Genomic DNA, 15,045 nt, shown 5'->3' with positions numbered 1-15,045 from the left:
GCATGCGCACGCGCTCATCTCCACTGCAGCAGCTTCTGCAACTGAGCATGACACCACCAACAGGTTCTTTAACAGACAGGTGTATTGAGCTGCACATGTGTCTAAATATGCTGCCGTGGTGTTCATTTTCTGCAGCCGAGTCGTGACACCAAAAGGATCTGCGCCACCTGACACTATCGCAATGTTTGCGCACCCGTGAAACGCAGGCAAAATGAACAATTTCGACAAAGCATAATGCAGAATTGTATAATTTGGTTGCGTTATTTTTGGTGGTTTTCCGCTTGGTTCTCGTTAAACCTGGCACTTCAAAACAGCCCAGGTTTAAAGCTCCCTTGTTGCCTGGATACAACCAGTTAAATGTATTTGCTTAAGGGGTTGAAGAGCTTGATCATCCTTTATGTACATAGACATGCTGCAGTCACTCAAGCAACAGTAAGGTCCTTAATTTATCTCCTAATGTGCAATAAATTTGAAATATTCCACACTTTCTCCATCTGTTTTTAAAACCGTATCTCCCTATTGAACTCACCTATATTAAGTTATTACGTTTTGACTTCCTTTTATCAATTAGTTGTTATGGTACAATGTTTGGCTTGTTTGCAACTACTGATATGTCCATAAAAATAGAATTTTCTTCTTGTAAAAAAAAAGAAGTGCACTATCATCTCATTTCCAGCCTTTTCATACATTTTACAAACAAACAGCACTGTTTGCAATTTGGAAAACACTACAAACAAATGAAATGATCTTTACAAAGATTTTTTATTTTTTTTGAACAGTGTTGTTAAGAACTGAGATGGAAGTAGCTGATGTACTATTTGTCCATTTAAAAGTATTCAATCAATTCACAATAAACCAGCCATTATCAATCTTTTTGTCATCCGTTATTTGTTTCATAAGCTCTAATGTTCACAAATTTATATAGCTTAATTTCTCTGCGGCAAAATCATGAAAACTGTCTCATCATTGTTGACAGCAATTGATACCAATCACCAAAATGTCTTTAAGTTCACAGAATAAGGAACAAATGTGACATGGCAAATTAAAACAGCTCTTTTGTTCTCCAGCAGGAGCAGAAGTCACAGTCACAGGATGATGAGTCTTATCTATGATGTTGAAATGACGCAGTAAGTCTCATGTCAGTGACATAGTCAACAGCGCAAATTTGTCTTAAGGCTGCAAGAAAAATTATGGATTGAATTGACAAGTGAAATTCCAGTTTCCCTCTTGGTTTTGTGTTACAAAATGTAAAATAGAATATGTACAACAAATAATTCTGGTGTTCATGTCAATGTTACTGTAAACATGTTCAGCATCACCTTAATATTACATATAATACTGGGCACAAAACTGTTATTTGTTGAGGGAAGTTCATTTTTCATCCAGATAACGGGAAACTGGGGCACTGTGGAAAATACATCTGTTTTGTGTGTATTTCTTGAATTTAAAGAGAATTAACAGCACCATCTACTGAACATTTTGTTGGCTGCAGTTGCAAACCCAGCAGAAGATATTTGGTGCAAGTTTATTTGACTTTCCTCAGAATCAGAATCAGAATCGTTTTATTGGCCATGTATGTTGACACATATTAGGAATTTAACTCCGGTTTTAGGTTCGCTCTCAGCATCCCCCAAAAAAAAAAAAAAAGACAGACAGACAGACATGAATAGACATATTTACAGGATAGCAATGAACGCATATATAAATATATACACCTAAAACAATGGTGCAATTGCGCCTAGTGCAAATTGTGCTGATGCGGTTGGGTGTAGTGCAAAAAGGTCCAGTGATGTAAAACATTTGAACTGTTTAGCAGAGTGACGGACTGCAGATAAAATCTGTTCCTGTTCCTGGTGGTTTTGGCGCACAGTGCTCTGTAGCGCCTTCCAGAGGGGAGGAGCTGAAACAGCGGGTGTCCAGGGTGGGCTGGATCTGCAGAGATGTTACCGGCCCGTTTCCTGACTCTCGATGTGTATAAGTCCTGAATGGAGGGCAGGTCGGCACCGATGATTTTCTCTGCAGTCCTGACTGTCCATTGTAGTCTATTCTAGTCTATTTCTTTGGTGGCCGAGCCAAACCAGACGGTGATGGAGGTGCAGAGAACAGATTATGGCGCTGTAAAACTGGACCAGCAGCTCCTGGGGCATGTTGAGTTTCCTTCGCTGCCGCAGGAAGTACATCCGTTCCTGGGCTTTCTTGATGTTGGACTCCCACTTCAGTAGTGCAAGTTCAGCATAGAAATTTCGGCTTTGAAAGACAAGAACAAGATTGGGTATCCTTGAGCTAATATTATAGGCCAGAAACAAACAAAAAAAAATGTCTCGATTTTTTTAAATTGATTGTTGGTTTTTATCCACAGTCTGTAAGAAACACTCTCGTTTTCACCCTGAATGCTTTACGACCCTAAAAGAATACAGAATCCTAAAACTGCATTTTGTATTCACGGGCAGAGTCAGCAGTACATCATCTGTGTGACCAGGACAACTAATGAAGCTCTGCCAGCATGAGCTCAAGCCTACACCACCAATAAATATGAATAAACAAAGGGGCCATAATTCAAGTTATGGATAGAGATGATGTTTCTGTGCAAGGACATGAGTCACCTCACCTTGGAATACATTAAATCTTTTCTGTGACTAACTCAGCTCTGGGAGTATTTCAGTCATGATCAGAAATTCTAAGTATTTTACATGATGTTTTGCTCTGCCACATCAGTCTTAATAGAGAAGTATTGTCTGCTGTTCATGGGAGATAATGCATTAAATATCAGCTAATGCTGCCAGCAGAATTTTGCTCAGGACGTAACTGCAAATGGACAAGACTATGAACTTGTGAAAGTCCAGGGACACCTTCCTCTTTAATAATGTTTTCCAGCAACAGCCTGATTATAATTCACCTCAGCTGAGAACATGAGGGATTATTAGACCACCTTCAACAGCAATAACAAGACATATTTACAAGTTTGTCTGGAGTGAGCTCTATCTAAAGGTTACAGCATTGACACACCCACTTGAGTCATGGTGCATGGGTAGAATATTATATTTAAATTTCTCCACAGCTCCCCATTACACGTGTCTGCAAATGAATGAGGTTCAGAATGCTGATCAGGGTTGTTATGGTCCTTAAATGGACATATCAAACAGCTGCAATGTATCTGCCACATTTTTCATCTAAAAAAAATCTAGAAACTCTAATCTCTTCTGGGCCTTGCACATGGAAGTATTTAAGTTTTTTTTTTTTTAAGCCTTTGAATTTGAATGAGATCAGATAGAGACAAGATATTTAGTAACTGCAACATATTTTATCAATAGTAAATGAATCTAACAATGAATTTGTCTTGTTGCTTTGACCGACTGAATCTTGTCATTTAGAGAAAAAAGTAAGGTGGTACATGCATTTGTGCAGGTGATGCTCAAGCCCTTTAAAACAGTTACAGGGTCAATGTATATTTACATAAATTAAATGCTGCACAATTTGTATTTAAATTAATTCCTGTTTATTTCTTTACCCCATCAATGTGCTTATTGCATCATTGGAAACATCTGACGGCTTTAGTTTGCAGATTAATAGTCTGTACAAGAATGAACCATTTTTGTAAATTGAACTGCTCATTAGTTAAGAATATAAATTAGCTTCATTTTGATGATCTGCATAACACAATTTTACATCTTAAAACGCATAAGTAATTAATTATCTGCAGCACTGTTGAAAAGGCCATTCTAAATAACGAGAAGCCGTCTCTCATTTTTTGAGACTCAAGTAAATTTTATTAAATGGTATTTTTTTACTTAATGTCCACTTAAAATGGCGGCTCTGAATTGGTTAGGCCCGTTTCCAGGTTTCAGTGCTGCTCGGTTCAAGTGCACCTAGAAGAGGACAGACACTTGGGAACATTACTACACCCATTTAAAGAGCATATAAAAACCTGAAAAAGAGAGGAGGAGAGGAAAAAAAGAGATCTGTAAAACGTTTTTTTTTTTTTTTTTTTTTAAACCAAAACCTTTAATCACAGTATAAACAAAAAAACAAATGACAAAAGTTGAGGAATTAAGATCAAAGAGTTCAGAATGTCCCAGAGGAAGAGCCTGAAATCCAGCAGGTGTTGAATCTCCTTGGTCCGCTGTCTCTGGTTGACATGGACAACGATGGGAGGGTCCTGGGTCTCCAGCTACGATCACGGGTAACGTGGTGTCACAGCCATGGCGGAGAACAGTTTACTTGGACCTCTGCCTCATCTTTCTCCTTTTGCGCTTCAGCCTGTACAGTGATAATTATATATATATATATTTAAAAAAAAAAAGAGGTCAGTTAGATGAAAAGTATAACTAAAACAGAGAGCGGCCTAAAACCGTAAACACACGGATCGTAGAGTCTTACCTGCGCATGCGCTTCTTTCTCCACTACAAAAGAAAAACACCGTTTAGTTCATTTTACGATTGAATGAAACATTTAGAGAAATAAACTCTAAAGTACACAAACAGACTGAAGTCGACTCCGTCTGGTAAAGCACGAGTTGTTTTTTTTTTTTTTAAAAAGCTGACTTTTAACAGACGTGCTGTTTGTCAGTCAAATTGGCCAGGCTTGCTGGCTAGCTAGCAAATGTTAGCACCGCTATAAACTCTATTTATCGGGTCATAAAGAAATAAAACACAAACCTTGGCTCTCATGTCGAAGAGGGGAGGCTGAAAGCAGAAAGATTACAGTTATGAATCGCTTCGATTGACTCAAAAACACGGAGATTAACTTGGATTCAGAAGCCGACCGACTCCACTTACCGAACGCTAAGGAACCGTCTCCACGAAGGACGTCATATCTGTGGGACGTCAAATTTATATACCGTTTGACACGTCACTATAAGTGGACCGCAGTGTAAACAGGAAACTGAGGGTTGTAGAAAGGCAACGCGGTTGAGGAAATGTCAGTGCCATTAGGTCTCGTTTAAGGTTGGGTGTGAATTTGATGCGTCTTGGTTTGGAGTTACTGAGGGAAACTTAAAAAAACATTAACACGAAATTATTATTGTACTCGACAAGCCCATTATTTGTGTGTGCATAACTTTGGTACCTTTGACGAACAGGACATTCATATATACACTGCTCAAAAAAAAAAAAAAAAAAGGGAACACTTAAACAACACATCTTAGATCTCAATGAATTAAAATCTTTATTCATTACAGAGTGGAATGTGTTGAAAACAAAACAACATAAGAATGATCAATGGAAATCAAAATCATTATCCCAAGGAGGTCTGGATTCAGAATCATACTCAAAATAAAAGTGGAAAAATCAGATCACAGGCTGATCCAACTTCTGTGGCAATTCCTCAAGACAAGTCAAAATGAGGCTCAGTAGTATGTGTGGCCTCCACGTGCCTGTATGCGCTCCCTACAACGCCTGGGCATGCTCCTGATGAGACCACGGATGTTCTCCTGAGGGATCTCCTCCCAGACCTGGATCAAAGCATCAGTCCACTCCTGGACAGTCTGTGGTGCGACGTGGCGTTGGTGGATGGAACGAGACATGATGTCCCAGATGTGCTGGATTGGATTCAGGTCTGGGGAACAGGCAGGCCAGTCCATAGCATCGATGCCTTCATCATGCAGGAACTGCTGACACACTCCAGCCACATGAGGCTGAGCATTGTCATGCATCAGAAGGAACCCAGGACCCACTGCACCAGCATATGGTCTTCCAATGGGTCTGAGGATCTCATCCCGGTACCTAATGGCAGTCAGGATACCTCTGGCTAGCACACGGAGGGCTGTGCGGCCCTCCAAAGAAATGCCTCCCCAGACCGTCGCTGACCTACCGCCAAACCGGTCACGCTGGAGGATGTTGCAGGCAGCAGAACGTTCTCCACGGCGTCTCCAGACTCTGTCACATGTGCTCAGTGTGAACCTGCTCTCCTCCGTGAAGATCACAGGGCGCCGATGGCGAGGCTGCCAATCTTGGTGTTCGCTGGCAAATGCTGATCGCCCTGCACGGTGTTGGGCTGTAAGCACAGGCCCCACTTGTGGATGTCGGGCCCTCGTACCACCCTCATGGAGTCTGTTTCTGACAGTTTGAGCAGAAACATGCACATTAGTGGCCTGCTGGAGGTCATTTTGTAGGGCTCTGGCAGTGCTCCTCCTGTTCCTCCTCGCACAAAGGAGCAGATAGCGGTCCTGCTGCTGGGTTGTTGTCCTCCTACGGCCCCCTCCACGTCTCCTGGTGTACCGGCCTGTCTCCTGGTATCTCCTCCGTGCTCTTGACACTGTGCTGACAGACACAGCAAACCTTCTTGCCACAGCGTGCATTGATGGGCCATCCTGGATGAGCTGCACTACCTGAGCAACTTCTGTGGGTTGTAGACGCCTCCTCATGCTACCTCTAGTGGTGAGGGCACCGGCAAGATGCAAAAGTGACCAAAAATCAGCCAGAAAGGACGAGGACAAAGAAATAGTCTGTGGTCACCACCTGCAGAACCGTTCCTTTATAGGGGTTGCCTTGATAATTGCCTCATTTCCACCTGTTGTCTGTTCCATTTGCACAACAGCAGGTGAAATTGATTCACAATCAGTGTTGCTTCCTAACTGGACAGGTTGATTTCCCAGAAGTGTGATTGACTTGGGAGTTACATTGTGTTGTTTAAGTGTTCCCTTTATTTTTTTGGAGCAGTGTAGATGCCTAAACGTCTATCCTCTAACATTACATTCTTGGCAATATTATGAATCATTTCAAAATGAATTTAGACACCAGTCTATGATATACAAATATATTTGAAAAAAATAACATTTCTGGAAAGTAAATGAGTTATTTCAATAAGTATCTAAAACATGAAACATCCTCTTTTTGGTATCTTGGGGTGATAGGTGTGCATTTGTTAGATATGAGACCATTGTATTTCTAATATCCATGCAACAAGAACTTACTACGTCAAATATGGTGCTACCATACCATACCATACCATATGTATGTTGAACTAGTTAGCACCACTTAAAGCTGGTCTTTCCACTTGGTTAGTGACTGGTATTGCCATTGATTTATTGGTGGAAGAAGTATTCATATGCTTTCCTGAAGTAAAAGTACCAATACAACAATGTAAAAATACTCCATTACAAGTAAAAGTTCTGCATGAAAATTCCTACCCAAAGGTACATAAGCAGTAAAGTATTGGTTTGTTCCCTCTGAATGTTTTTATTATATATGACATACATCATTAGATTAGCAGCATGTTACTGTTGTTGCTGGTTGAACGTTGAAAAGATGTCTTTTTTCATCATTCAACTTTGAATTGAAGGGATTTTGGTAATCAAAGGTCGTAGGTCAAGATCAATACGACCTAATGTCCATCCTCATCTGCCCACTGCATTCTCATGTACACAATATCGCAGGAAAGCCTTGAAAGAATTTTCACCAAATTTGGCACTTTCACTTTGACTCCAGGATGAACTTGTAATATTTTATTGGTCAAAGGTGGTCCAAGTGACCTTAACCCAAGCACAGGTACCTCAAAAGTATACTTAAGTACAGTAGTTGCACCTACTTTCCACCACTGACTTGGAATTTTGATAGCTGAGCTGCAACGAGTAAAATCACTCAGAATTCTGATTCATTGATCATTCAAAATAATGAAAAACACTTTCACTCACGACAACCTGGTGAAAATTAAAAAAATAAAAATTAAAGCACACAAATGATGTCAGGTGGTTTTTTAATGTTTTCAAAAATAGTCTCTGAAACTGGGATTTGTTTTACAAAAGCATCCATTTAACAGGTATGGAATTCTTATGTAAACACAGACTGTCAGACTCAGTGGTGGCACCACAGACTGAATTGCTGAACCCTTGGCAGAAGTTAAGACCATCCACAAGTGGGAAAAAGAAACTCATCTTCCTAGTTAAATTACTCAAGCGGTAGGTCTTAGAAATTGTTAGCAGAGTAACCTACAGTAGATTCCTAGAAGCGTACACAGTGAACGAGTGCACAGACCTAAGCAAGAGCAGTATAAATGCGGTAATTAAGCTCAATTAAACAGTCATAATTAATGATGTCATGCCTATAAACTGTGTGAGAATGTCGTATGACATCAGAGTTAGAGATAGGTGTTCCACGTTTATGCCCACGACAAGTTAACACTCATTTCATAAAGGCAGGGCTTCAGTTGTATGACCTCCAGGAAGTTATCTAAATGCCACACAATTACACTGACGCAGTATTATGCATTCATCATCCTCGGGCCGCTCTGTCAAACTCATTTTATTTTCCACATCTTTCACTACAGTTATTCTGAAGAATGAATGGAAGGCTCAAGGTCAGCCGAATGGTGAAATATTCCAGTGAGAATCTGTCCTTGTACAAAATACCCTCTCCTGTAGTAGAATTGTGTCCACTGTTAGGAGAAAAAGGCTGCCTCAAGGACAAGAAAATTTACTAGGGGTGTACGTTTGTGTGCGTTTCAGGTGGAGTGACAGAATTTAAGAGCAGCATCATCCCAGACTGACATCAGTTAGATTCAGAGGTGTTCACAGAGGCTACTAGTGCCCACTAGTGCCTCAGACAGCTGGGACAGAAGGATTCGTGACGTCTGGTCTTTGGGTCATCGGATGTCTGTCACAATTTATTGGAGAGAGAATCTATTCTGCAGCTTCAGTCTCCATCGCCTGTCCTGTTGCGTTCTCAACAGTCTTTGAAGCCTTTAAAAGAAAAGAAATGATTGAAGTTAGATCAAACACTGAGAAACAAAACAAATCATGTTCATCTATTAAACAATATCACTCTGCGCTAGAACTCACCTTCTTTTTCTTCTTCTTCTGGGTCTTACGGCTGGCTGAGCTTTGAAGCAAAGCCTTTATAGAGGGGGAAAAAAAAAAAGAAAAGACAATGACTTTCATCACCTCATGAGGTTCAGCAAGCAATACATCAACACAATCACTTTGAAAATGCTAAGTCAGCTAACAGCATGCTATAGCGGTCCCATTAGTCTATCCTTTCTTCTCGGGGGGGATGCAATATCCCATCCATCAAACACATTTTACCTTCAGCTCGGGGTCCTCCACCTCGTGCTCAGACTTGTACAGCTCAGGCTCGAAGAGGCTGTTCGTGATTCGCAGAGGTCCGTTGGCCATGAGGAGCACGGTGAACTTGAACTGGGCAACAAACTCACCTGAACACAGAGAGAGTAGAAAGTTACATTGAAAACAAATAAAGTCCAACAGGGTGTAAAATGTGGACATTAAGTTTTGTGGTTAACAGGTGTTGGAACTGAATAGTAAACTAGGCATAGGTTGATTCTTATTAACATCATTAATCTGTTCGAAGACTTGGACCTCTTCCAATTCAAAAGATGCATCATTAAGTTATTAACACTGCCCTTTTTCTAATATCACAACAGCGCTGCTCATGAAACTTTCAAGATTTTCACCCGGAATTAACTTCGTTGAAGAAATTTGGCAATATTATGAAAATATAAGACAACAAATTAACTGTGCTTTGTTGTGTTGCTACAGATATAGCTGAGAAAATGAAAGTCTATCTGGAGCAAGACAGACATGACTTGAAATACTGAATATTTAGGAAAGAGCTGCGCTTGGATGGAAATGGTGACACAAATGTGCCATGGGAACTTCAAAATAAAGGCACGATTATGTGGATCACTCTTTCTTTGGAGACCTTGATGGATAACAAACGATAAGCCTCTTCAAACAGTATTTGGTTTAGCTTCTGTCTGCATGTGTCCGTTGATCTAAATTTACTGAAACAAACCATGCCCAGTGTAGAGTTGACCGGAGCACCATGCAGCGCTGGTCTGACTGTTAGTCGAGCCCACAGGTGTTCACCAAGACCTGCAGCCTTTTACTTATTGAGTGACAGCAAAGACATTTTACCTGTTTGACCTGCACTGTGACATTTTTTTTCCTTCAGATTCAAGTACATTTAAAAGTCTTCCTATAACTCTAAGAACATTTTGGCCACTATTTACACCATCTTTCAAGAACCTTTTTTGGTCACTAAAGCTCATAATTGCATCCATCATTGTTCCCTCACCCTCTTTCTCATGCAGCACACTGAATGGCTGCAGCAGCTCGTGTTTGGCACACTCCACCACCCCCAACCTGGCCTTGGCTTCGTCCTCAAACGCTCTGAAGACACAAAGACAGAAATATTTAAGTGGCTGCAACTTTGAGAGATGATATTATTGATTTACTGAAGATAAAATAAAAATGAAATATAAGTAAATAAAAGACGCTACCTCAGAGTGAAAGGCATTGTATCGAAGCGTCTCTCCATCTCACTGAAGAACGTCCGAGACGTCTTCATCTTCAAGCCGTACACCTTGTTGGGGTCTCGTTTGTAAACGGTTGTCCTCAGACCTCCATCCTTTGCCTGAATCACAACACGCATACAACCCTTAATTTGGGCAATTTTCCAAATGAAGCAGAAAAATCAAATCTGGGTCAAATTTCTTCTCACTTTCCCCTCTCCGGTGCTGATGAGCACATCCACTGCATACACCTCATGCACCTCAAACTCAGCCTTCTCATGGTCCTTTCTATAAATACAAAGTGATGAGGTCATGCACTGGTTAAAGAGAGAACACGTCAGTGACAACAGGCAGTTGCTGAGTGAACTCACTTCTGCTGATCCGTTGGGTTTTGGATGATAGTTTTCTCCCCATCAATCACATGTTGTTTGAGCTGATGGGACAGCATGCCTGCGCACATTGAAGGAATAAAATGAGTCAAGCGTGTCGAAAATTACAGTAAGCAAATGTGCCGTACATCGCTAGGATCACAGAAGCTGCGGGTGCAAAATGTTCGTGAACACCCACCCTCGATAGGGGAGCACTTGAATGACTTGGCGATCTTGTTCCAGGCGTCTGTAACCTGCGTGTTCTGATGGAGGAGACACGCAGACGATTATTAGACAAAGTGTAAACAGTGACGCTTTCTGTCAAATCCACGAGAGAGCTTTACCTGGTTCCCTGGCTTGACAAGGCGGAGAGCAGCTTCAGCGCAGAGGTGAGCTGCTTTGATGACATCAGCCTTCCGTCCTGTAAGTGGGTTGTCCTGAGGTACACACAGGAGGCAAGTTACACACTTACAAAGTACTACTGGCTGTTAGTAGTGCGATTACCAGCGGTAATCAAGTGGTGGCTCCTGCAGAGAGCTACAGTACGGCATAATGAGACGTACCTTCGTCACTCCGACAATGAAGCTGTGAGCCACGTTCGCGATGAAGCCATCGACATGCACACCCAGGTCACTGCACAAAGAAGAGGAACACACGAGGTAAGGGAAGCGTGCATTGGAAAAACAATCTGTACATTTATTTTGCACAACATGGACAGCTTACATTTTGACGATGTCCCCATCCTTCAGTATGACATCAGGGTCACTCCTCAGAGGGGAGTGATGGCATACACAGTTGTTAACTGACAAACAAGTAGGAAAAGCGATACCTGCGAAAGAAAGAGAGTGAATGAGCTTGTGCAGAGCCACGCTGACATTCGCAGTGACTCGTGAAAAACAACAACAGACTTACCTTTCTTCATGTCTTTTTCCTTCTTGAAGATTTTCCCAGTTTCTGCTGCGATGAAGGCATCTCCCTTTATACAGAGGCTGAGCACGGAGACTCCAGCTGCAGCTGCCCCGACTACCGACTTCAGAGCCTCTGCAGGACAAGAGAAACAGTGATGTGGTCAAAAGCAATGTACAGCAATTATTTCCAGACTCAGTCAATCTGTTTAGTCAATAAATTGTCAGGAAATAGTGGAAAAAATAGTGTTTTGTTTTTGGTCAAACAAACACTACAAACCCATCTAATAATTTTCTTTTATCTGATTGCTCAGCTAATTATCTGATCATTTCAGGGCTAGTATAGTTGTTAATTTTTCTGATTAAATTACCATGTGCCAGGCTGCCACCACTGTGAATAGACAGGATGGATAGCTGTCAACATTAACATCCAGAAAGATTCTTGTTCAAGGCTCAATCAGTTATTTATGGGTTCTGACACCAGCTCATTTGATTTTTTTTTATTAAACTGATGTTACTTTTGCGAAGAGATTAGCATTTGACAGATTGTCTGACAGCTGCATAACAGCACAAGGCAGACGGTGAATTGTGTTCAAGTCGCTTAAAAAAATCGTAACAAGGACACACTGATGAAGAGCTCCAGTATGCCATGAAAAAACTGAGCATGTGGTCATTTCTAGGGCTGCAAATAACACCATTTTTGGTGATTCGCACGTGCTGCATTTTAACGGACTCCTACAGATTTTGACGGACCGACCTGAACACCTGGGAGATGAAAAGTTTTCAATACAATTTGTTTTCGTCGAACGGTGTGCCCGTGGCGTGGCGGCCATTTTGAGCGTCTCGCCACGAAACTACAAGTTGCTTTAAGTTTGAGATACGTTGTCCGATCTTCCTCGAACTTTGCATGTTTGATAAAAGTCCCGCCCTGAAGACATCGGCGTGGTCATATTCAGTCATAGTCGTAGCGCCACCTACTGACAACAGGAAATGACATAATTCATACTTTCACGTGCTTCTTCAAGCTGGTTGATCACATGAACCTCAAATCGGGTCAGAATAGCTTTAAGACAATGATTACGATATATTAAGAAGCTTTTGTGTTTCTGTCAAAAGGGGTCACTCCGGCGATGCGGCTAAGTTGGATGTTTCCCCATGACACAGGAAGTTGATGTTTAAGGTCAAGGGACGCTCCAAACCTCACGAAACTATGCACATGCATCAGGCGTGGTAAACTCCACAACCACATCCACCCCCCCCACCCGCGTCGTGGCAAACAGTTATAATTTATCTTCAGGTTCAGCCATCTGACTCTTCCACCAGAACATAAACTGAGGCAGGAAGCCGTGTAAGGGCGCACCGCCAAGAATTATTCTATAACTGTGTTCTAAAGTAGATTTTAAAGAAACTGCAAAGGAATCACCTTGCTTACAGTATTGTAATTTAATGACACCCGTCTCATGGTACGTATCGTATCACCAGATTTCTGCCAATGCAGAAATGGATCAGATACTTGAAGTACATCTATAAACAAACTTTTCATACTTTAGGTTTGTTAGATTGAAATAAAAGACATATATATATTAAACCAGCTCTGAACTACTGAAACACAATAACGAAGTTGGGTGCATACATACACTACCTTGCTTAATATATAGTTTACGTTTCATGATATAAGTGTATACCACCTTTGCGTTTCATTCTGCAAAGGACGATACATTATCTATATTTGACATAATTTAATACACCAGAAACGTGGACGAGTTAACTGGCTCCAATTATAACCATTATTTACACTATTTGTGGCAAACAAAATCTTCAGTAAAGTTCCAAGAGAATATTGATTGTGTGCATTTGAATTAGCTGCAGGTACACATTTAAACGTCGGCCCCACGCTGTGTGTAACACCCCCCCCCCCCCCCACCACCACCTCGTTGTCATTCAGTTTTCACTTGTCATTGTTATCTGTTACGTTAGCAATTCGCGGCTAGCTAACGCCTGCTTAGCCACGTTAGCTCAGCCACATAGCCACCGAGCTTTATCGGGCTTGGTGTGACAGCTACAAGGCGTCCAAGCGCACACGGGGCTAACTTGTAAAGAAAACCTCCGCCTCAATGTTTCCCCGGGGATCGCGTTTTATTTGTCAGAAACAAACGGCCTCTTTCCGATCAGATCTACCGCTGCTGCTGCTCCTGCGGCGGCACATGGCACAGCTGCTGCCCCGAGCAGGGACTTAGCCGACACTGCTAGCTGCAACATCAGACGGGGGGAGCTCGTTACGGGTTTGATCCGAAGCGGCTCGTGAACGTCGTCTTGTACTTACGATTCGCGATCTCGGCGCCCATCTTATACTTGGTAACCACCAAGTCATCGGCGATGGTCTGCTCCTGCGTCTCGTCATCTCCAGACATGTTGGCAGTGTGTCCGCGAAGTCAAAGTAACTTTTTTTTTTTTTTTTTTTTTTTTTTTTTTTTTTTTTTTTTTTTTTTTTCTTCTTCCCTCCCCCGGGTGAGTGTCAGTCAGTCTCCGGCTGGACCACGCTGCTCTCTGCGCCGGCCCACCCGACTTCACCCGACAACCCACGACGGGGAGATCCCGCCTCCCGTCAAAGACACGCTGCGGTCAAGATAGTTCACGGCTTCCTTCGGAGTTGACGGTTTGACGGTCTAAAAGAGTTAGGTTAGGTTAGGTTAGTTACTTTATTTTATTATTGTTATTTTATTTGTATTATTTGTATTATTATTATTTATATTATTATTATTTTATTCCCCGAGGGGAAATTTTTTCCGCTACAGCAGCATACAGAAGCAATAAGATAATAATAGAATAATAGAAAAGCAATAAAATAGCAGTAAAAAAATATAAAATGCACACTATATACAGTATATACAGTACAGTATATAGCTATATATATTATATACAAACAACCAAGAAACACAGTGTTATTGTTGTGTGATGGATTTTGCCAGAGGTGAGTTATTGTACAATGTACAATAACATTAACATTACAAGGTACATATGCCACTTGTCTTTATCATATTCAAACTAACTCTCGGCTCAAATAAAAGCGACAGTAAGCGATTTTCTATTTTTGTTTATGTGTTTCAGAAGCTACCGGAAGTGATTATGTTTAGAAATTATGGAAACGTGGAAAAGATAGTACCGACTTGTATCAAAAGATGATAAGATGATCATAATTGTTGTTGTGATTAATTCCATTGGTGCATCCCTCATCTATGGACTTGCATAATGCTTTTATGTGGGAGTTCACGATCATTTTTGCGGTATTATCCTCCAAAACTGGTTTGAACGAAACCGGAAAAGTGTTGAGGATTATCGCTCACATCTAAAATGATCTCTGATCTGAGCGCGAGCGAGGCAGCGTTGCGTTCACGTGCTTCCAAGTCCATTTCCCGTTTATCGTAGCAGCGCCAGTGTCATCAAACACAAGCTGGAGATGTGCGTTTCGTTTGTTTTCATTAATGATTAAAAACTGAAAAAGTTATTTTTTTTTGGATCTATCAACATTA

The 15,045-nt window shown here is 41.3% G+C and overlaps 1 protein-coding gene and 1 long non-coding RNA gene across 2 annotated transcripts; both read right to left on the bottom strand.

Moving 5' to 3' along the window:
• Window positions 1-3,959: 3,959 nt before the first annotated feature.
• Window positions 3,960-4,833, bottom strand: LOC138192952 (uncharacterized). The gene is made up of 4 exons (XR_011177845.1): window positions 4,776-4,833; window positions 4,656-4,682; window positions 4,378-4,400; window positions 3,960-4,257 (listed from the first exon to the last, which is right to left on the bottom strand). It is a non-coding gene; the product is annotated as an uncharacterized lncRNA (long non-coding RNA).
• Window positions 4,834-7,675: 2,842 nt separating this feature from the next.
• Window positions 7,676-14,068, bottom strand: LOC138193135 (proliferation-associated protein 2G4-like). The gene is made up of 13 exons (XM_069140964.1): window positions 13,839-14,068; window positions 11,523-11,651; window positions 11,334-11,439; window positions 11,174-11,243; window positions 10,955-11,047; window positions 10,810-10,873; window positions 10,614-10,692; window positions 10,452-10,530; window positions 10,231-10,364; window positions 10,026-10,120; window positions 9,017-9,144; window positions 8,774-8,827; window positions 7,676-8,674 (listed from the first exon to the last, which is right to left on the bottom strand). Exons 1-13 carry the CDS (start codon window positions 13,924-13,926, stop codon window positions 8,615-8,617), a joined length of 1,179 nt encoding a protein of 392 aa, XP_068997065.1. The 5' UTR covers window positions 13,927-14,068; the 3' UTR covers window positions 7,676-8,614.
• Window positions 14,069-15,045: the final 977 nt, after the last annotated feature.

Source organism: Embiotoca jacksoni, unplaced genomic scaffold (genome assembly GCF_022577435.1).
Source record: "Embiotoca jacksoni isolate LCO1_2020_lvr unplaced genomic scaffold, fEmbJac1.0.p SCAF_9, whole genome shotgun sequence".
In the NCBI taxonomy this organism is placed as follows: Eukaryota; Metazoa; Chordata; class Actinopteri; family Embiotocidae; genus Embiotoca; species Embiotoca jacksoni.
This window is presented reverse-complemented; position numbering and strand designations above follow the sequence as displayed.